At 46.8% G+C, this 23,721-nt stretch overlaps 1 protein-coding gene across 1 annotated transcript in view; it reads right to left on the reverse strand.

The window, feature by feature from the left end:
- Positions 1 to 2,468: 2,468 nt before the first annotated feature.
- VNN1 (vanin 1) overlaps positions 2,469 to 23,721 on the reverse strand; it is a 312,746-nt gene continuing 291,493 nt past the window's right edge. Inside the window, exon 7 of the mRNA XM_078649224.1 lies at positions 2,469 to 3,564. Within this exon, the coding sequence (XP_078505350.1) occupies positions 3,361 to 3,564 (204 nt within the window). The 3' untranslated portion in view covers positions 2,469 to 3,360. The remainder of the gene's footprint in view (positions 3,565 to 23,721) is intronic.

Here is a 23,721-nt window from a genome sequence, read left to right on the forward strand (position 1 = left end):
CAGCTTTTATGACCGAATTGTAGGTTGAAAAACTGGTAAATCATCTGCTCTGGCAAAAAAGCAGCCCAAATATTACCATTTGTGGGATTCGTTAAGAAATTGTGGGCCTCATTTATGAGGGTTAGCCTTAGGGCAGCATCACAGGCCTTCCTGCTGTGCTGCCCTATGGCAAAAGAAAAGGGCAGGAATGTGCTGTATCTATCAGATACGGCGTATTCCTGTTCTTTTTTCTCACGCCGGTGCACAAGGGGCTGCCATGCACCAATGTAGGCACCTTTGCACCATAGTGCAAGGGTTTCTGCATTGCGGGGATGATTGTTTTTGTGCGGAAGGGAAACCTTCCTGCATAAAAACCTTCCTGCATAAGAACAATCACAAGAGGCTTTTTCATCTTTTTATGCGTGCTGCAGAATACAGCACACATAGAATTCCTCATTGTGCTCCCCTTACGTCTCCCCTGGGGACGCGTAGGTTTTTGGCACTGCCTAAGATTTACAATTTCTTGTAAATCTAGGGTAGTGTCAAAAACTGGGAACAACCCCAGCAACACCAATTTAATGCCCCTTTAACGCAGAAAACTGTGTTAATGGGAACAATATTTACGAGGCAGCATTAAGCCAAAAAAGTGGCTCAGTAATGCCTCATAAATATGGAGCAGGCTCCTGCACCACGAAATGTCACAAGAAAAGACGTTCCAGAGGCGCAATGGGCCTCATAAGTATGGTCCTCAGTTCTATTATTAGATTACGTTAGCTATTGGTAGTGCTGATCTTGGCAGGGAAGAGATGCAGGGTGAATCTGAAAACACCAAATAAGACTGGTAATATGGAGGGATGGAATTTGCCTATATCACAGCATAATACATTCAACAAAGCTGAAGAATGTAGGTATATGGTTGGATGAGATAGAGAACAAGGAAAAACAGCTGCTGAAGAATAGGCATGAAGAGACCTGGTTGAGCACAGGGCCGGACTGGCAGTAGTGGGCATTGGACGTTTCCCTGAGAGGCTGTAAGGGTGTGGGCTGATTTTGCAGAAGTGGGAGGCATTTATTTTTACCTGGGGCTGGTTTTGCAGCGGTGCTACTACACCGGCCCCGGTAACAAAAGGGCTGTTGTGCCGTACAAATTGGCAGGGCTGCTTTAGGTTCCCAGTCCAGCCCTGGTTGGGGGTGCTCTTATTGATGGGAGGCAGCACAAAGCTTTGTATGCCTTATTTGATACGACATGTGGGTAGTGTATGTGAGACTGTAGTAAATAAACAGCGTACAAAACCACCACTGGCACCACATATGCATATTGGAAATGTATAACCTTTTGAACGTATTGAGCAGGATACGCCTACAGCCCAATGGAAAAGAGGGGGATGCAGAGTAGTAGATGATTTGTATCCTCAGGGAACATTAATCGTGTTTCAGGAAGCACAAGAAGCCTTTGGTGTAGGCCAAGGTCAGTTCATGCAAAAGCAAAAATAAGGAATATGGAGCAGTTTCCCCTGCTGCTCCCAGAACCTCAGACGAATTGACCACCATGATCAGCCTTGCTCAGGGGAAAGGTTACAATTCAACATATGTGGAGCATTAAAAGCATAAGAGGTCAAAATTGAACTCAAGGATAGAACACAATGGGAGTAAGCCAGAGAAGAGCCCATTCAAGAGAGCGAAAAGAGGGGAGCATGGCTGCGTGTGATAAACATGTCTAGTAATGCAAAGTGTAAATTGGTGCAAAGTAATGAGTTGCACAGAAGACACTTAGGGGCATATCAACAAGCGGCCAAAGTAACGTGAATATGACTATACTTGTAGAAGGGTTTAGGAATATAGACCCACTGCACAGAAGCGGTAGCCACTCATCAAGGGGAAGGTGCTGTGAACTCTTGCCATGAGATTATAGGATAGAAAGGAAATAACAGAGCACAAAACCCTGGTTAGGGAAATGAGGTGTTCTTGCATCTAAACTCTGGAATTCCCTCCCTCTGGAGATTCGTTCCTGTCCCGACCTTTTAGTGTTTAGGAAACAGCTTAAGACCTGGCTTTTTCCTTCGGCCTAGGCTTACCCTTCTCCATCTGGGTCACGCGCTTAGTCAGCGCCATGAAGCCCCCGGGTGTACGTGCGCTTTAAAAATGGCTGTTAACATAACAAGTGTGGGAGGTAAGGAAGGACAGAGCTAGAGGTCGCTGATAATAGTTTGCAATTACTTTGGTTAACTGGTACCATTCCACAATACCCCAACAGAGAATTTGAAATTATTACAGGCATGCAGTTACTAAAAATGAGGGCAAGTCCGTCTTGGTGCACCCAGGAGAGGAGCAGCGAAACAGAATAACACTGCCATGTTTCTCTTCACACTCGTTTAAAAAAATGGCAAATAGGAAAACAGCTGTTAGAATTTGAGGGAAGGGCTGCTGCGCAGAGAGACTGGCAGCACGGTGTTGTAGATGGGAACCATTGCCAATAACATAAACATTAGTGAAAATATCAAAGAATTATTTTATTCGGTCAAAACCTCAACAGGGTAAAAAAACAATACATATTAAAATTCAATGCGAAACCCAAAATGCATATGTTAAATTCATGAAAAGAAGTTTCAAAAGGTCGTTCAAGGAAGGCGTGCGCAGTATTAAAAATAAAAATTTATGAAGGATAATTTTTCCTCAATCAAGCAGCGAGTATATAATTAAAAACAGAGAAACAGATTGTTGGGGTAGACAAGTATTGAAAAAAGTATAAACCTACGTGATGTGACGTTAGATTCATATTACTTAAAATGAGGTGTAAGAAACAGACTCGTATAGTACAATACAATGTGTAAAATACCATAACGTGAGACATGGACTGGATGGAGTCAGCATGATATGGGCAGCACAGAGGCTTTGAAAACCAGGGTCCTGTCTTGGGAAATGCTGCTAAAAAGTGAACTATGGTCGGTCGTAACCGGGTAAGATAAAATATATGCTCAGCATGGGTTATGCAGGTTAGATACATCCCCATGGAAGTAGAGATAGGCACATACCTTACTACTGTGGCCATATCAAGCACCTCAATGATTCTAGCCTTCTACCTATCCTCCAGGAATTTGTCTTATACCAGTGCCTTTGACCTGGAGTTAATGCTACCTAGAAAATCAAAGATGTTGCTCAAACCCAAGTTGGAGAAGGCATTAGTGAAAATATATTTTTTTATAATTTACCAAAAAACCTACATTTTTTGTAAAGTAAGAAATAGAGACGTGTAAATCTGATAACTGCATCTTATATTCCAGTAAAATATACACCAAATGTGTCTTTCATTAGAGATCTTTCTACAAATGTATGAAGTGTAGTAATGGAATAAATGAAGTATTCACTGACTAATTAATAGGTTCACAAGTTTGTAACATAAAAAATGATATTTTGTATGGCAGCATAAATTGTTAGTATCATGAGCATATCATCATTGCAATTTTTTTTCGAGGCATCATTCTTCGGAGGAGGGTCCTTTTCATACCAGCGTCCAAATAAAGTTGCTGATAAGAGAGGGGTGGACGATATATTGGCTCGGCTCACCAAGCGTCCATCCGGTGATATCTAAAGTAAGACAGAGAAGGTAAAAGTTGTAAGATCTGGTTGACCAATAACAATGAATATTCATGAAGAGGCCACTTTTAGGTGTCAAAAATTATTCGAAAAATAAAAAAGAGAGCAATACTTCATGTTTACAATATAACTACAAAGGTTCTCAAGCAGTGAGTGGCCATTAATGTTCCTGTGCCAGTTGTTATTCCATCATAATGTGTGCCAAAAAGTAAAATACCATCAGAGTTGCTGACAAGGGGGCTGGTGTGGCAAGGAAAAACATTTTAAAGGGAGTGGCATACAGGATGCTGATTCTGAGGGCAATAAATAGGCATCAGGATTTGATAATCATAGACTTGACACTGCTTTTGTTTTTCCGACATGTATGGCTACAAAACGCATGGACTTATGGCTCCCTGTCACGCTTTTTTTGGATTCATGCTCTAAACGTTTGTTTCACCCATCACCTTCGCAACAGGAAGTTCTCAAACCCCCTTAATTGCTTGATGCATTCCTTTTTTTATTCTCCAATGTACCATTTTCTTATTCCTTACAATTATTTTCATGTTTCTGATGTTTGCTGTTTGACATACCTTTTCTTTCCCTTCCGCTTTCCCTTTCTCTAGTACCCAGACCTATTTTCTTATCACATTTGCATTCCAATGTTTGTTTTATTTTGCTCATAGTCTTTAAGTTACTATTCCAATGTATTTTGCTTTGACACCTGATTTCTTCCTTGTTATTATCAAATAAAATTTTCTTGAACTTAAAAAAAAAAAAAAAAAAGGATTTGAGGTGGGGCATTAGGTGCTCATCTTTCCTGTTCAAGGCCGAGAAACTATTTGAAATAGAAGGAGTTATAGAAAGGAATTCCTGAAATGCAAAACAGAAGCCTCAGTGGGTCATGTGAAAAACTTCAGGAATATAAAGCATAGATATTTACTCAAAAGATGGCTTCCAGCTCCTTCATGGAAGGCTGGAAAGAATGCTGATTATTATTAGTCCTGTCTTTACAGCACTCTCAACCTTCTCGATACCCAATCGTTTAGCATACCCCACTAGGGGCTAGGGAGTTGTCTAGATGGGTTCCCAGGGTTAGGCAATGGGAGGCAGGACTGGACTGAAACTATTTGTGTACATTGTAGTGATATGATTAGCTCCTCGCCGATCTCCCCTTCTTTTCTGCATCCCATCCAAGCTCCCATTTGTTACTTACACTGAGTATCTGCTAAATTTTACAACCCTGAGCAAAATAATTAAATAATGAGCTTTTTCAGACCTACACACAAGTTATGAATGATCTGGATATTGCAGAATGTCCACAGTTTGCATTTTGCAATTTGCAGTTTAAAATGACAAGCTATAATTTAGCAAAAATAGTTTATTTACTCAGAAAAATGGCTGGTATTTGGACCCAAAATGTACATATTTTCAGACACTGCCAACCTGATGTTCAGGGAAAGGAATATCAATTTCCATAATTGTTTTTAACTCATATGTGTGTGATAACAATTGAGTAGGTAGGACACATGAGACATCATTCCAAGTTGAAGGTTAACACCAATTTGGGGGAAAATCGGTAATAAAAGTAGCATAAAAACGTCATACTGACCCGTTGCTTTGTCCATGAACAACTGTTTTCAGTTAATACCTGGTAACACCTTTGCTGAGAAATTCCACAAGATCTATGTTTTGCAACTCAGAACAAGAGAAAATATGCATTACTGGGTGAGGTGACGTGATAATGCACCAGGGAAACATCCCACCATTTGCATCATGACTTTCCCAGTTTGCGGATGTTCTATCTTTGATGCAAGAGGGCAATGCTGCACGGCTTTTATTGCTATAATTTGATGTCTGAAGTGAAGGCATGTTATCATTTATAATGATAAAGAATTGTTATGGCACTATCATCACTAGTAAAGTCTCAGACCGAAAGCCTGCAAAACTTGAGTGCTTTACTTATATATGAGCTGTCTGGTTCTGAAGCTGAAATGTTTCTGTAACCTGAGCAGAAGCCCATGTCGGATTCTTTGAAATCTATCTAACGTAGCTAGCTATGCAATATATTGACTGAGAGTTTGTGGTTGTTTTAAATATTTTACCATGGCCCCTGCACGTACCTTCTCAGTCATAATATATCTTTCAAAATCTACCTTGAAAAGATAGTTCTGAAAAATGAATGGAAGTGAAAGGTAAATGTGAACAAATATGCAACCAGATGGGGTAATGTCAGACTGCATACACTGTTTATTACAACTGTCTACAAAAGCTAAGGTTCTTTAGACATCTTTTAAGAAATTGGACTGCAAAATAAATGTATTTGTGTCATATTTTTAATGGGTTTCCTACCACTGAAAAGGCCAACTCACCTTGGAACGATGAGACTTCTTGGGCATACAGTGAAAGTGTTTAAATAGTGGTCAAGTGCTGTAAGAAACTAGATTGATAATTAGAATCAAACATTTTTATTGTGTGGGTAGGACATCTTATAACACAGCCCAGCTGCCTACATCGACTCGCCGGCAGGGCGGATCCGTAAAATAAATGAACACAGCGTCTGGGTCTACACCCCGGAGGTCGACCTCGCGTATTCTGATGAATCACCACCGCCGAACCGGCAGCACAGCTTCCACATTTCAGAAAAAGGGAAAGAGTCAAAAGGAACAAAGACAACGGGACCCCCCTCCCCCCTAACCGCACCACCGCCCGGAACTCCCTCACCCACCCACCCACACCCACCCCACTCCGCATCAGCCTCAATAAGTACCACTTGTCCTAGGGCCTCAGCCCCTTTGCCTGGCTGCCACCAACGCGTCTTCAGGAGCGTGGCGTGGCGCCTACAGGTTCCAGGGGTATAAGTTGTAGGATTTGCAGGTACTTCAGGCACGTCACCTCCCGAAGGTCTTTGGACAAGAGCTGCAGAAACGGTGCCCAGAGGGTAGCATATTCTGAACCCTTCCCATCCATTCCCAAGGAAAGCCGCTCCATAGCAAGAGTGTGCCACAAACGCTGAATCCAATCCCTAGCATCGGGTATCTCTGGAGAGCCCCACTGTTCCAAAAGGACTTGCTGCACAGCCAGTAGAGCCAGCGCAATTTGTCTGCCATTGAGGGAGCGTAAGGGAAAATATTTAGGATGGGGTAACCCTAGTATAATGTGTTCAGGTAGCCGGGGTAGTGTGGTCTGAAAAGCAGCATCCAGCTCGTCAAAGACTGTCGCCCAATAACGTTCCAACTTGGGGCAGCACCACAGTAAAAGAATCAGAGTCCCAGCCATCCCACATCCCCTCCACTAGAGGCCTGACTTTGCCTTGTCCCACATCTTTACGCGCGCTGGGGTATAATACCAATAGGTCGCTGTTTTGTAAGCTTATTCTGTCCCTGCAGTGTTCGAGGTCGTGTGATGCGCTCGATAGAACACCTGTTCCCACTCTTTGGTCGACAGGGGGCGCCCTAGCTCCGTCTCCCAACGGACCTGCGCCTTCGTACATTGTTTCCGGGGGCAGCGCAAAATCATCGTGTAGAGGTCCGAAATAAGCTCTGATTGTCCTTTTTGCAAACTAGCCATCGCTCAAAGGCCGTTAGCCGCCGCGACATGAGGGCTACATTGGTCGGAAGAGTCACCCAATGCGCCACTTGTGCATGGTGGAACGCGTCCTCTTTGGCTAGCGGAAAATAGTCTGACTGTAGTGTGGAGAACGGGATCAGCCCGTCCAAATCAAAGAGCATGCCCACTCGCTTGCAGCCTTTTTCCCGCCAGCGGGAAAAGACTGGAGATGCGCAGCCCGGGGGAAAGGCAGGGTTATCCACTATGGGTGTCATTGGGGAGGGGGAAGAACGTCCATCCCTTACTTAGTGCTAGCTGGTCCCACGCTTTCAACGTCGGAGATGTCACCGGAGAGGAATACAATCCCCACGCCCTGCAGTTGCGTGGCAGCCAGAGCTCTCACCATATATTACGCCCAGCTACCGCCTGGTCCATAAAGAGCCAGTGTTTACTGGACATGGGTCTGTTCCATTCCACTATGTATCTGAGACAGGAAGCTTGGAAGTAGGCAGAGAGCAGAGGGAAACCTAGGCCACCCACCGCTTTCGGAGAGGTAGTTACCGCGAATGCAAAGTACGGTTGTTTGTTGTTCCACAGGAACTTGTTAAGCAAACCCTGCACTCGTCTCAACATGCCCAGTGGGGGGGTCAGGGGTAACATCTGAAAAAGGTAGAGTGTGGGGGGGAGCACCGTCATCTTAATTGCAGCCAATCTGCCAAACCATGCCAATTTAAGGCGGGACCAGTCGGACAGGATCTTAGTAACCTGCTCAGCTAACAGGGCATAGTTTAAGGAAATGGTCTTGGCAAGGGTCGGGGCCAGCCCTATACCCAAGTATGTGATGTCCGAGTGTACCCATGTAAAGGCAAAGTCTCTCTGCAGCTCTACCACTTCAGAGTCCGGGATCGAGATGTTGAGGATTTGTGACTTAGAGAAATTAACTTCAAACCCTGCTGCCTTGTGAAAGGCGAGGAGTTCTGCGGACAGGTACGGTAGGGAGGAGCAAGGGTCAGTTAAAGCCAAAATGACGTTGTCCGCATAGAGACTGATTTTATGGACATCGGCCCCAAAGCGGATACCCGAAATATTGGCGTGGGCTCGAACTTGCTGGGCGAAGGGCTCCATGTAAAGTGCAAAAAGAAGTGGGGAGAGGGGGCACCCCTGTCGCGTTCCCCTGCTGATGGAAAAGGGGGTCGACCTGCATCCATTCACCCGCACCACCGCTGTGGGAGCTGCATAGAGGCAGTGGATCCACCGCAAAAAGTTATTACCTATACCAAAGGCCTTCAGCAGCTCAAACATATAGCCCCAGTCTACACGGTCGAAGGCCTTCTCTGCGTCAATTGACAGCAGGAAGGCCTGCGCCCGCGAGCGGCGTACCGAGTCCGGCAGATGGAGCAGTCTCTTAGTGTTATCTCCCCCCTGCCTGGTGGGTATGAACCCCGCCTGATCAGGATCAACCACTCCGTCCATAAAAGGGCTAAGCCTCGCCGCCAGCACCCCCGCGAAAAACTTAGCATCGATGTTGAGGAGCGAGATCGGCCTATAAGAGGCGCACTCTGTAGGATCCTTCCCAGGTTTGAGACTGACCGTAAAGGCCACTTCAGTCATGGAGGGAGTGACTACCCCAGTGTCAAGAAAGGAGTTGAAGAGTCGAGTTAAAAAGGGAGCGAGCTCCCTAGAGTACGTCTTATAAAATATAGCTGAGAACCCGTCGGGTCCAGGTGATTTAGCCATCTTTAATTGGGAAATGGCCGATATAACCTCCTCCACTCGGATCTCCGAGTCTAACGCGTCGGCCGACTCCGGATATGGGGGTGTGATACCGGACGACGCAAGATACTCCGTTATGCTCTTATGGTGCGCGCTCTCCCTCGTATATAGGGATTGATAAAAGTGGCGAAAAATGTCAACAATGGCAGCGTCAGTGGTGTGGGTCTGCGCCTGGCAATCCTTGATCTCCGTGATGCAGTCTATGCGCAAGCATCCTACCCCCTTTATCTCCACACAAGTAAAATTTGTGCAGCAAGCACAATAAGGCATACTCCGCCCTGTCAAGATCCAGGTGTTTAAGCATGCGTCTTTTCGTTTCTAATTCCCTCGACACCCTTGAGGCCCCTGTTCTCTTGTGGATTGCCTCCAGGCTGCGCACATCCCCCTCCAATTCCGTACGTTTCTCCCTGCGCAATCTAGCATATGTGGCCGCAAGCGCTATAAAATCACCCCTAACCACTAACTTCAGTGCTTCCTAAATTGATGCTAACCAGATGTCCCCTACCATATTTTCGGTCAGGTAGTGAGTGATGGTGTCGCGAATTTTCGTTACTACAGAATCAGAGTGCAGCAAGGAGTCCCTGAGTCGCCAGCCAGCCGAAGGGGGCCGGACTCCACTGAATGAGACCTTTACAGATATGAGTGCGTGATCGGAAAGGGAACGTGGTGTAATGTCAGCATCGGATAAGTAAGGCAGGAAGGCAGACGAGACCAAAAAGTGATCAAGGCGTGCATATGTCTTACGTGCAGCTGAATAATAGGTGAAGTCGCGCTCTTGGGGGTGCTGAACACGCCACACATCATGCAACCCTCCCTCAGCAAGCCACAGCCTCCCTTCCTGCGACCAGGCGCCAGTTTGGTGCGAGCGATGTTCCGATCTATCTGCCTCCCCCTCCATCACAACAATGAAGTCCCTCCCGACCAAGATCAATGCATCCGGAGATGCCAGGACCTGCGCGAGGGCAGCGCGAAGGAAGGGCTCTTGCTGGACATTGGGAGCATACAGAGACCCTATCGTGAAGGTTGATTCGCCCCATTGAACCCGCACCACTAGGAACCTTCCTCTAATGTCTGCCACTTAGGACAGCGCCTTACAATGCATACGTTTACTAAACAGCAGGGCCACCCCGTGTTTCTCATGTGGGCCCGAGGACCAGAGCTGCAAGGGGAAACGCTTGTCCTGCATGCGCCGAACATCTTTAGCGAGGAGATGCGTTTCTTGTAAGAGGCACACATCGCTATCTGCGTTCTCCAAAAGGGACAGAATTGCAGCACATTTCACCTCACTGTTGAGCCCGCGAACATTAAGATTCACCACTCTCAAGACCCTAGCCATCCCACACCAAACAGAAAAGGAGAGCTAATGCACATGCGGCGCCTAGGCCCAGAAAGCATAGCAACGGCAACACAGGCTGTCGTAGCTGTCCCCACCATCACCAACTCATGGGCTCACCGCTTCTAAATCCCCACTCATCCCATAGCGTAGAAAAGACCATAGCTAATACCCAATGCTACACTGAGGTGAGCAAAACCCCAACTAGGGAAGTCAAGCTGCCGACCTCCACCCACATCGACACTGGCAGTCAAGACAGAACCCCCTTGAGCACTACCAGGCACCCCCCGAGCTGATGCGGAGCCCCACCCCACCCCCCTCCCCAACTCCCCCTCCCACCAACCCCCTGCCCCGAAACAAAGAAAACCCCAGAGTCCTACAACACAGCAACACTAAAGACAGGAATAAACTATAGTCAGTCGAACAGGCCCCAACGGCAGGGGACATGGCACCCACCAACCCTGTAACCAACTACTGATACAGGACTCTTACGGGAATAAGGACACACACATGTAACTCAGCAGTTCCTCGTTCGGTCTCCTCCAGCGCCAGCTACAGTCTCCGAAGCGGGCCCCAAAAGAAGCTTAAGGTTCAGGCGTCTCCCAGGAGCGTCTGTCACCAATGCTACGGAAGCCACCGCCTCCCCCCTCTCTTTTAAGCTTAGCGACAGGTCTGGTTTCAGCGCTGGTGCCTGCTTGCCGACCGTCTGCAACTCTGTGGAACGCCGTTGTCATCTGTTGGGAGAGCCGCCAATTTCCGTCGGGGTAGCGGGCCTCTCCAAACCCAGCATGTTGAGGGCCGCTTCCAGCGACCTGACCTGCACCAATTTGGACTTCCACTTAAAGATAAGCCTGAATGGGTGCCCCCACGAGTAGGGGACTCCCTGCTCCCTCAGATAGTCTGTGACAGGCTTAAAGTCTCTCCGTTTGATCAGAGTAGAGGCCGCCAGATCCTGAAACAGCAGAGGGCGGTGGTCCCGGAACTGCAGAGGGACAAGATCGCGTGCACCTCTCAGGATCCTCTCTTTAAGTTGAAAGTCATGCACACACACAAGAATGTCAGGCGGGGGGGGGCCTTGGGTCATCATGGCAGACCCACGTGATGTACGCGGTCCATCTCAATCTCCTGCAGGTCCTCCTCGTTCAAGATGTGCCGAAAGAGAGCCTTCCACATACTCCCGCAGGTCCGTTCCCTCACCTTTCCACGAGACCGCTCTGATCCGAATGTTATTGCTCCGAGATCTGTTCTCGAGATCCTCGGTGTGCGCTTGGAGGTCTAGGTTCTGCTCCGTGAGGCGGATGACATCCTGCTGCAGCCGATGAACATCCTCCGCTGTCCCCAGATCGTGCTCCTCCAATATGGCGACCCGCCCCCCACACCTTTCACATCCCGTCGCAGTTCTCTTATGTCAGATGCAAGTTGGGAACGTAGTTCCGTGATGTCCTCTTTAATGGCCGTAAACAACTCCAGCATAAAGGCCTTAGTCGCTGGACCCTCATTGTCAACCTTCCTCGGGGATTTGTCAGTAGCCGGCGACGCTGCCTGCAGAGAGGGTTTCTGGCCACTGTCCTTTGCCGGCTTATCTTTCTTGAGCCGGGTGGCAGCCATGGTGTTGCTTGGAGGCGGCCCACACTCCGGGCGGCAATGGACCTGGCTCTCCGCGCTAGTTCGTCGCTGTTGGGGGAGCCCGGCGCCGTCGCCAAGCCTGGCCTCGGTAGGTTGCTCAGCTTACCGTCCCACCGCTCCACAAAGCGCAGTCGGACAACACAGAGGAAACATAAACTGTGCAAGGGCCGGGATGTGGCCTATGTACTTGGATTCCGTCCGCAGCTGTGAGTCCCTCAGGTCAGCTATGCCCCACCAGCAATCACAGGGCGAAAGTACACCACGAGATCCCACCTCAGCCAGGTCCAACAAGCCACAGCCAAGACGTCTGCACTGTGAGGCTGCCGGCCGAAATGCGGGTCGAAGGAGGGCCGCTCCACCACTTGTAGAGGAGGGGGGGGGCAAGTTTCAGAGAGGCCAGCAACGCGCCCCCCACCTAAATGCGGGCCGATTACGGGTCAAAGCTCACCACATAGCGGGAGGAGGGGGGGAGACAACGCAGCTCGCCTCCCACTCAGCTCCGCTCACTGCCCCTGTGCCTGCCCCCACCGGGCCTGGGGGAAGCTGCGCAGTCCCTGAAGGCTTCACCGGCTCCCCTGCCCGCCATCAGGCCGCACCGTCCGCCAAGGCGCGGACCGAGGCACAGTGTCCCGCCGAGGACCGCCCCCGCTCCTCTCACCTTAATCTCCTTTGTATGCTTGGGAGCACTCACCCGCAGTGCGGGGATCTCTACCTCCGCGTCTCTAGCCAGCCAACAGCTCGCCGCTCTTCCCGCTCCCGGGCAGGTCCTGCCGTTCCGTCCACCAATGTGTCACTCAACCCAGGCTCGTGACAGGATGCTGACTCTTCCAGGCCGATCCACACCCGGCGCCGGCAGTTGTAAGGACGCCCTTCGCCTCCGCTCCTGGCTGTCAGTGGGAGGCCCGCCGGTCACCGACCTGCCTCGTGGTTTGCCTGGGCTCACCCCCGAGCCCCGTCTCACACCGAGGAGCCTTCCCACTGCTGCTGTGCAGGTAGGGAACAGCGCTGCTCGCCTCCACCTGCTCGGATGGACACCTTTAGAGGATATATACTAAGCTTAGTAAATGCTGGCACCGGAGGGACCGTAAAGCACGTCCTAATCCGCCACCATCTTGGCCACACCCTCTAGATTGATAATTATAAGAGATAGAGGACTCAATCTTGATGCAAGCTATGGCTGGGCATTGATGGTTTTAGCACCCGAAAAGCAAACGGAGACTCAGTGAGGAATCCTGGGCTTGCCTGTTGTAGCTAGGCTTAAGTAGCAGGCTTTCCACGTGGAATATCCATGTGTTTTATACAAGAGCATGAGAAAAGCATTGAAGTCAAGAAATAATTCAGATAAAATCACCAACACATTTTGTAAAAAAAGAATATCATGCATTGCCTAAAAGGACAAGTTCACAGTAATAATTGGTTAAGGGGATAAGGAGTTATGAATTTTTAAAGAACATGCAAAAACCATTCGTAGAAAACAATGGGACCTTGAAATCTTTTCAGGTCTACCGTGAGGTGGCAAGGGTTGGGTACAGCCTAGAGGTTCATTACAGTCATTCGTTTTTCCTTTGGAATCAGAAACTTTTTCGGAGCTCAAACCCCTTCCTGGGGCAGGTCTGCATACTGCAGCTGGACAGAGCACCTGGAAGTCAAATATTTCTGCAGTAGCCGCAAACTGAGGCTGAAAATCTCCAAGTAAGAAAACAATGAGAAGAAGTTGCCTACAAGGTAGCATCTCTTTCAGGTAGGCTTAAATAATATCCCAGATCTCCAGAAGTTGAAACAATTTCAAATCTAACCTTAACAAAAAGTGTATTACTTGTAACTTGGCATTCCAATTCACCCTATATTTTCAGAAACTGGATAGCTGGTCATGAATTTCAGAGACAGACAGCCTTTAAACCACTTTCTTCAAGAACACAGCTTTAAGTCCAGCTTCACCTGGTCCTCATAACTTTTCCAGGTCAGTGCAGAATACTCAGGGGCATATTCTCAAGAACGTGTGAGATAACCATCGCAAAAGTAACTTAAGGCAATTCTCACCATTGCAGTCTATAGCGGTAAAATTACGCTGTGTTAACTAAGTATTTACAACATGGCGGTACCATGTGATAGTCTCCAGATAACGCGTCAAATCGCTGCGTTAAAACCAATGCCACACCGCAAAAATGCGAACCAAGAACGTCAAAAAAGCTGTGATGAGGCCAATAGTGATACAAAACTCAGCGAAAACCAGCGACAAGCCTGCAAGTCACATTCGTCAGGCTGGAAATATCACCAAAAAAGTGGAAAAAAACAGACAAACAAATTCCAAACAACAGAGAAGCACAATGGATGTTGCCGGGGCAAATACGGAGGAGAACCAGAACCCCACATGCCCCCCGGAGGACCTGCCTGGGCCCTGGGGGTCAGGGAAGGCCAAAGAGAAGAAGAGTAGGAAGAGTATGAAAACAGGATCCTGATAACAGACGTGGTAGAGCACCATCAACAACTGTTTGTCACCTCCACTGTGTCATTGGCAAACAAAAATAGACTATGGCAGTCCATCATGGAAGAGGTGAGTGCAGTAGGAGTGCTGAAGAGGACAACGGAAGAGGTCAAGAGGCGCTGGAATGACGTCAAGCCAAAAACCAATCTGAATCTCGCCAACAACCGGAAGGCAGCAATGCAGACTGGAGGTGGGAGTCCTGCACTATAGGAGGAGCTGGACGATATGGAGAAATTGGTGTCCACAGTCATCAATGGGGAGACGGTGGCTGGAGTCGGGGGACCGGGCACTGCTCAACATGACTGGACACAACAGCAGTAGGGTGAGTAACGACTAGGGACTGGGTGTGTGGGGGGAGATGGGCACAATGGCCCACATGCACAATTGAGCTGAGCACACTTGCGGACAAACCCTGCCCCAGACGCCAACTCCCACCAAGAGACCAATGTACCCAAGTATGCAACATCTCAGCACCGTATAAGCACAGAAGTCAAAGGCACACCACAGGAAAGGGATAAGGGGCAGCAAAATCAGAGCAGCATGGGCCACTCATCCAAAATGCAGCACACACACATAACATGCAGAGCAAATCAACACTGACAACAATGTGGCAAAAACCGCAACACGTCTGCAACAGAACACATGACACAACTGGTGCTGACTGAGTGTAGACACCGGCCAATCACAATTGGCATTGCAGGGAAATGTGAGTTGATAATGGTCAAGTACAAACACACACACGTCTGTTATCGAAATGTCCACTGTCCCCCATCAAATAGACAGCTCCTCCCAAACAGCCACAATGTACACAGTCATGCAGTCTGTATGTAAATATGTACAATGTGACAACATACACGTGAACACATTGTTAAACTGCATCTCCCCTTCACAATGCAGAGGGAGAATTAACACCTCCTGCAGAGAAGCCCAACCCTCTCTTTTCTGATGACGAAGAGGACCACCACAGCTTTGACTCCGACGCCCTCCAAGAGTTTGTTGACAACCTCCGCAGCCCACCTCCAGGAGCAGGGCATCCCAGCTGCAACAAGGATACCCCACCCCCTGCACAGACCACACAGCAGGCAGCACCCACCACCACGGCTGCCTCCCAGGACTCCCACGAAGAACACATGGCCTTCTAACGTCATGTGATGGGATGCCAGGAGAAGCTGGCTGAACAGGTGCGGGTGGGCTTCAACTGCATGGCAGACAAACTAGATGCCATACGGGAGTGTCTAATTCCCATCAGGGAACACTCACGTTCCCTAAGGGACACACACAGTCTGCTCCATGCTCTCCCATGGACCATGGCTGACTTCGCTGGAGCCCTGACTTAGAGAATAGAATAACTGTCCAGTCAGAGTGGCTCTAGCGATGTCACCCGGGAGTTGGGACACATGCAGAGGTTAATGGAGACCATGGAGCGGGCCAATGTGTAAAGAGTGGCTGCCAGGGCTGCCACGGCTGCACACAAGCGAATGGTAGCTGGGTTCCTCAATGACCTCAAAACCATCCTCATGGCATTGCTGCCACAAGGCCTGGCGCTGATGCATGCTGCTCATACCACTACATTCACATCTCCGCCCCCTGAAGTGTCAGTGCCACATAGTGCGGCAGACATTCCACCTCCGGCCCCTGAGGTGTCACTGTCACACAGTGCTGGCGAAAGGCCAGCACCACCCACACATGAGGCACATGGAACAGCAGAGAACGACGATGCGGATGAAACTACCTTCGTTGTAAGAAGGAAGTAGTAGAATTAATCTCCGCCATATGGCCGGTTTCTGCTTGGTTCGGCCCTCTGCATCATCACCTTCCACTGTCCCTCGATGCACCCTGCGACACTTACCTTGGACCTTGACATGGACTGCCATATATTGTTTGATCGCCAATGACACTGCGGACTGAACACTTCATCTTCCTTTGGACTTGTCACTCCCTGAAGTAATGTGGCTGGCCCTCCACGGGCCAACATTGAAAAGTGGAGTTTGCATGGCCCTGTACTGCTCCAGATGCAACACTCCACTGAATGTGCATTCAACATTCTGAATCACACAGATGTGTTGTGTCTATGGTCTTTCAAGTATAGAAGTATGGATGAATGTAGGGTCAGTGAATTCCCCTTACGTCCATGTGGCTCATGTCATTGGCCCGTGTCCTCCATTAGCCTCCGAATGTGTGCCAGCTCACGGCTGGTATCGATGGAGTCACTTGTTGCGGGAATTCTGTGTAGGAACAGAACTGTGCGCAGGAAACCAGGACCTCAGTGACTTGTGGTGTACCAGAAACTCACCTCAGTACACAGAACCCCTATCCAACTAGCATCAGTGTCTCATTAGCTCTCCGTCCTATAGTGAAGTTACCAATGATTAGACAACCCAGAACATGTGACTTAGGGTACTCTTAGGAATGGTGGTAATCAAGAACACTCTTTTGTTTTTATTCTCATATCAGTCCACAACGTGAGTAATCATAGACACAGCAAGTTTAAAATGTTTATTTTTAACAAAGTGCTCTAAGATGCAGTATTTTGGCTAACATGCACAGGCATATGATTAGATTAGAAATAAAACAGCATTGTTACAATTCCATAAAACACAAAGGGAGAAATCATGTTATAATGAAATCGGAAACAGGTCATTAACAGCCAGATGCATCAAGCTAAAAACCGGTCGCAAAGAGGCAGATTCTCAGAATCTGCCCCTTGGCGACCGGTATTTTTGCATTTGGGATGCATCATCCCAAATGCAAAAATCGCAAATTGTGAAATCGCTAAATTGCGATTGTTTGCATTTAAGGAATCTCAAATTGAGATTCCTTAAATGCAATGCATGAAAGTTTCAAAAATAGCGAATTCGCTAATAGGGCACGCAAATTACCACAAAGTACAACTTCATGGTAATTTGCAAAAACTTTGAAAAATGCACTAAAGTGCATTTTTCAAAGTTTTATGTTGCACACACACATGCCCTAAGGGCATGTGTGTGCGCAACATATGTGCACAGATCAATTTCAGGGGTGCAACAGGGTGTCCTTTGGACACCCCTGCACCCTTGAAATCGCAATGTCAATTTGCGAATCGCTAATTGCGATTCGCAAATTGAGATTGTCTTCCCATTCATTCCTATGGGCCTCTAGGCCCATAGGAATGAATGGAGAGGTATTCCTTAATTGCGACTCGCAATTTGCGATTCGCAATTAAGGAATTCTAAGAAATCGCTATTTTTGTAGTGATTTCTTGATGCATTCCATTTTGCTATTCCTTATTAGCGATTCCTTATTTTTCGCTAATAAGGAATCGCAAAATGGATGCTTGATGCATCTGGCCCATAGCACCTTGTGAACCACCCTCCCCTGCTAGGAACTAGGGGCCAGATGTAGGTAAAACTTATTTACCGATTCTTAATTACCGAATTTTACCGATTCGGTAATTAAGAATCGGTAAATAAGAAGTGGGGGTATGTAGGAACATCCAGATGTTCCATTTACCGAATCGTTAAGAATCGGTATTTACCGATTCGGTAAATACCGACCGGTAATGCTCCATTCATTCCTATGGGCTTTGAAGCCCATAGGAATGAATGGGGCATTACTGGTCGGTATTTACCGATCGGTAAATACCGATTTTTGGCAAGGGTGCAGGGGGTGTCACTTTGACACCCTCTAGCACCCCCAAAAAAGGTTTGGGGGCCATATGGCAGGCATACCTGCCCTAAGGGCAGGTCTGCCTGTCATATGGCACAGGTGTGCATGCACACATGTGCATGCACACCTGAATCGGTATTTCACCATCAAATTGAATTTGATGGTAAAATACCGATTTCTTAGGCCTTGTGGGACTCAGAAGAGTCCCACCTACATATCAATTTTACCGATTCTGTAAAAATACCGGTCGGTAAATTTACCGACCGGTATATTTACAGATTCGGTAAAATTACCGATTTGCCCAGTTTACCTGCCCCTACATCTCGGTAGCCAAATACCGGTCGGTAACGGCCGAATTCGGCCGTTACCGACCGGTATTTGGCTACCTACATCTGGCCCTAGGTTTTATATTAATAGAAGTTCTCTAGGCTTGAATGGGGAACCCCATACCTCCAAGATCAGCAGAGGTGAATCATATCTAAGGATCAGCATAAACCCTCTGCCTTGGGAAAAGGATTTTCTCCAAGTGCCCAAATCATGCATTCAGTGCAAACTCAAAGGCACTAGAATTTCAGTTGGTTGCAGCTGTGTGCATGTTGTGACTAGAGCGTGGGTCGATCAACCTGAATAACAGCATACTTTGTTATTATGACCTTGAAGGCTTCTGCACACAGTGTACAGACTAAGGGCGCAACAGTTACAACAACAGGTACATGCAGTGTTGTGTGCAAAAACTGCAAAGTGGCAAAATGGTGTTTAAACTTCTAATACGCTTATGCTAAGATAGCAATGTGTGCAAGCAGGGCCCTGTCTTCACTACACCCTCCCCTGATTGGACCACGGACAAGAAGGGACGCAAATCAGAAACGCAGAGTTCAAGTTCGAGTGAGACGGAACCAAGTTCATAATTTGTCAAACTGGATAATTGTAAGTGAAAAGTTTGAATTGGTAAGAAAAAGTAAAAAAAAACAGGGAGGGGTGGTAGGCTGCCCATCATGGAGAAAGAATTTTTTTTTTTTTAATTGTTTTAGTCATGTACGCGTTGGAAATGGGCGAGCGGCAAACTAGTCCATCAGCGTATAGGCACAATATGTTGCAACAGCCTCCAAAAGGAAGTCTTTGTTCTCATCAAAAAATAATTCAGCCATTCATTTCAATAAGTGAAAGGAACATACATGTTCTTCGATAGCTGGAGCATCTAGCACCATCAGAGGACAACTTGCGTGTTCTTCGAGATAACTTTGCGCCAGGAAGTCATGTGCAGCCGCAAATATATTCCAATTCCCTAGAACTCTATGCACAGCTGCGCAGGCCATAATCCCGACACCAGAACAGTCCAACTCATGAGCCACTAAGGGACTCAATAATCGATCGTAATCCGGAGCAGGAGACACTGTAATGGAAAGGCACAAATACAAAGCCCATTCAAAAGAGCAATTCAGGCAATGGAAAACGGGATACACACAAGTAAAGTACGGGAACCAGAAGGATAATCCTTATGTTACACTCAAAGTGGCGAGAGGTAACGCTCCATAGTAATCAAGCATCCGGTTGTGAAGCTGGGACAGATGGAGCAGGTTGGCTTGTGACTCAGATTATGCAGCCATTTCGTAGCACACAAATAAAGAGCAGCACGCCGGCAGCCAAGGCGAGAATTAACGGTAACCCGCCGAAGATGCTGGAAAAAATAGAATGAACAAATGCTTATATCACACCAAAAACTGTTTGGAATGAGGTCACAAGGCCGGAGCTCACAACTTTACAAAAATGCACCAAGCCAGTTGTTGACGAGGCATTTAATATAGTGTGAATCAAAGCGCCGAAATGTAGGGGGAGATCAGTATTTGAAAGCGCATGCACCTCGTTTCGGGTGTTAGCCACGTGAAGGACAAATGATTCACAGGAAGAAGTAAGGGTGTCATCTTTTTGGGACAATAGTGCCCTTATTCTGCTCATCTTGTTGAACTCTGCTTTCAAGGTCGGAATGGAAGGCCAGATGGATACATCGAGTCTCTCATGCGGAGGAAGGAAAATAAATTTTTTACAGCAAACTACACATTGGGAGATGGTCACTATGTACAGAATCCCTGTCAACATACCGCAGCAATCTTCATTATTTAAAAGTAAATAGCTACCATTAGCCAGTAGTGTGAAAGTTGGTGTTCTTGCTGGCACGGGATTTCCCTTTAAAATGCTCTGTAAATTAAGGGCGTGAGTGTTATACGAGCCGTGCAGTTATAGGTTCTTGCAAACCAGTGAGTGATCAGGTATAGAAGCACACGCTTTGCCCTTTTAATAAACTTCTTTACCCTCCCTCAGGCACCTATATGTAAATGGCAGAGACCAAACTTCATGGAGATAGGCACTTCCCAATGGTTCATATCTACCAATGGCATAGTGTTTCATACATGAACTAAATTTAAACACGGGGCAGGGCAGTGTTATCAACCCATGAATGCGCCATACGGCTGAAATAATTTCAGCAACCGAAAAAGGTAATGGTTCATGGACATGAACTGTTGTTTAACAGTTAGATTAAATGGTAAAAACAGAGATAAGGTATTCATGCAGTCCCAAGGTTCTTTCCCAGACTTTAAAGTGTGTAAAATCCAAGCAAACTGCATTACAGATCGTAATTGATTTTGACAATGGTACAAAACAGACACTTCATCCTGTACAATATCAACAGCAGATGACACAATATTTTCTAAGGTGCAAATTCAGGACGAAAGCGTATTTATGCTATTGTCAACAACAGCAAGCACTTTTTCTAAATTAGCTTGATCAATTGCTCTCAATCTAGAAGCAGCTTCAATTTGGGACAATTTCCAGACTTCGTTGTAAACAGCATATACCCATCTTTTAGACCTGCCTCCCGCAGAGCCTTTAACAAAGTCATTCAAATCAACATTGTCAGTCAGTTTGGACAAATGAAGTTTAACTGACGCTAAAGTGGAATGTTTAAGCCAGCTCTGACACAATTTGCCTACTGAATAGGTAGTAACAGAATGGGTGTTTGCAAAACGGGGGTCCACTCTAACCCGTGTATAGCCTGGGGCCAGACCCAGAAAACAATGTTGGCATGAATCTGAACTTTTCTGCCATAATAACCAACCATGGGGATCCAAGCTGGAAATATTAGAGGAGGAATTTGTTATTAGGGACCGCAACTCATCTAGTGATCGGTGTGATTGTTCCATGTAGGGTATTCCCCCAAATCAGGAATAGAAGCGGCATTACATTTTTTAGATGTAGTCAATCCAAAGCAAGTAGTTTGTGAACTTGTATAGTTCCAAAACAACATGTGGTTAGGGATCAGACATGCACGATGCAAAGCCTCAGTGCCTTGCACTTGCCAGCTTTTAGAACCCCAAACAGATTTAAGAACAATAGCATCTTTCCAGAGCTCATAGCCCCCTATAGCTAATTGATCGATAAAGGACTTCGAAAACAGTAATTTAGTGTGGGTGAGTGTAACTTGGAAGAGGACATTTCAGTCATCTTAAAATAAAAGGTGTCAGGATTGGATTGATTAAAATCAGTAAAATATGTAAACTTCTTTAAAAGAGTATTCAAGCTGCCTTCAATAGGGGCAATATTTCCATTGTGTATAATTAACCACAATACTAAATGTGTTAGCTTTATGCAGGAAATGTTTGCCATAGCGCTGGTAGCAGAATAAGTCTGCATAATTCACTGAGTCTAAGTACAAATCTTCAGCATCAAAGGTAGCATAATATTTCAAATCAGAAAAAAGAGCCTCTACGGTCTGGACATGTCAATCGTCAGAGCGTATGTTTTGTTTAACCACATCCCCCATTGAAACGCGAAGCACACTGGGGACATTAATAACCTCTGTTGGGCCAAGAATCTGAAATTTAACAGCATCCCATAAAATCCCGTCTACCACAGGCCAGGCAGTTATGTTCACAAAAGTCCGGTCCCTCTTCATGATGTGTGATGAAGAGTGGGGTGCCAAAGTACCGTCAATTAACCTAATTGTAGATCTTTCTTTAACATAATGTCCATTCACTAGATGAAAAAATACAACCACAAATCCAATCGACATGAAAAAAAGATTGAAAAAGGCACCAGACAAATGTAAGTCCAAGGGGGTATCAAAAAATGTCTTTGAAACCACACCGCAAAAAATAGACATTTTGGATGTGGCATTCAATGTTGTAGAGTTAGTGTCAAATGAAAAACGCGACTGGTCAACATCACCTGTTTGCACACCAGGCAACGACACATCTGTGGGATAAGTATACTCAGTATCTTCATGAGGATCGCCAGCCGGTGGATTCAATAATGGATTAGTAACTGTATTCATCTCGATGGCAATGTCAGGCCTGATGGTATTTGCCGTGGCCCAAAACAGAATTTCTCAGCATTGCTGGACAAGAGACCGCTGGAGTCATACTTAGAAGAATCGGCCACTCGCTGTAATTTGACATTGTCAATGGAGATATACCTGTTATCCTGGCAACCATGAAGTGGAGGTAAAATGACTGTTCTTGTACCCTGCACGCCAATCAATGGAACTGGTGCACGGTAAGAGGGGCCGAACTCCTTCTTGTTCTCCACCTTCTCACGGACCAGGTCACTGACTTTAGGTAGCCAGCCAACTACCGGAATCTGAAGCGCAGCATCAGTTGTGGAGGGCTAGTGTTCCTTTGCAAGACTGTCTGGAGTCTCTTGTAGGCTCTGTAATATGGCAGAATGATAATCTATGTCAAAGGGTGTGAGCGACGCCGCCATATCTAGACCCTCAAGGTCGGGACAAACATTTTTATGCCAAAGAGCATCTCGTTTGGGGTCCGCCCACCCAGAGACCTTCTATGGAGATTATGAAGTGCACGTTGAATGTTATACAGATGGGCCAACCAGTTTCTTCCAGTACCTAAAACCCTAGCTGTCAAGGATTGCTTTAAGTCACAGTTCATTCGCTCTAAAGCTGAATTGTCCTCAGGCCTGTATGGAGACGAAAATTTGACCTGTAACCCCAAAGACCTCATGGCGTCCTTGTACGCCTTAGAGGCGAACGCTGGACCCTGGTCAGAATGGAGGGTGCCACAGGCAAATATTCCCACAAGAGACGCAAATGCCTTATGATAGTTCGAGCATCAGCGCTGCGTTGTGGCCAGACCCATAAAAAGCACGTGCACGAATCCACTGCAACTAAGATGAATTTATACGCAGTATCAAAAGAGAAAGGACCGCAGTGATCTAAATAAACACAACCAAGTGGTTTATTAGAAATGTACAGCTGTGTTTGTGGTGGACGCGCAGCAGTCGAAGGCTTAATCTGCCGACAAATGTCACAAGTAAGGACATATTCACAAGTCTGTTTGTACAATCCGCGCCACCAGTAACGTTGGTATAAGATAGATACAGTCGCTGAAACGTCGGCGTGAGCCGAAGCAATGCCCTCCTGAGCGGCTGTTATCAAGGTTTGCCCGCGTTGGGAATCAATCTGTCACCAACGTCGTTAATTCTCACATAGGGGACTTTATCAGGACTTAAATGATAAGAGTATTTAGAAGGGAAACTTATAGGGTAATCACTTCCCTTGTCTGTTGCAGCAATAGCTGCCAAGATGTCATCATCAAACTTACTTTTGAAACGTGTAACTGCTGCTACTACATAAGTTGCTACTGCTGTCTTTGCTGCTTTATCAGCAAGACTGTTACCAACAGTGTGTACTCTTACATGCTGGTGACCAAGAGTATAAATTACATTTACGAGAGGCAGACGTTCT

The sequence above is a fragment of the Lissotriton helveticus genome, chromosome 6, assembly GCF_964261635.1.
Source record: "Lissotriton helveticus chromosome 6, aLisHel1.1, whole genome shotgun sequence".
Lineage (NCBI taxonomy): Eukaryota > Metazoa > Chordata > Amphibia > Caudata > Salamandridae > Lissotriton > Lissotriton helveticus.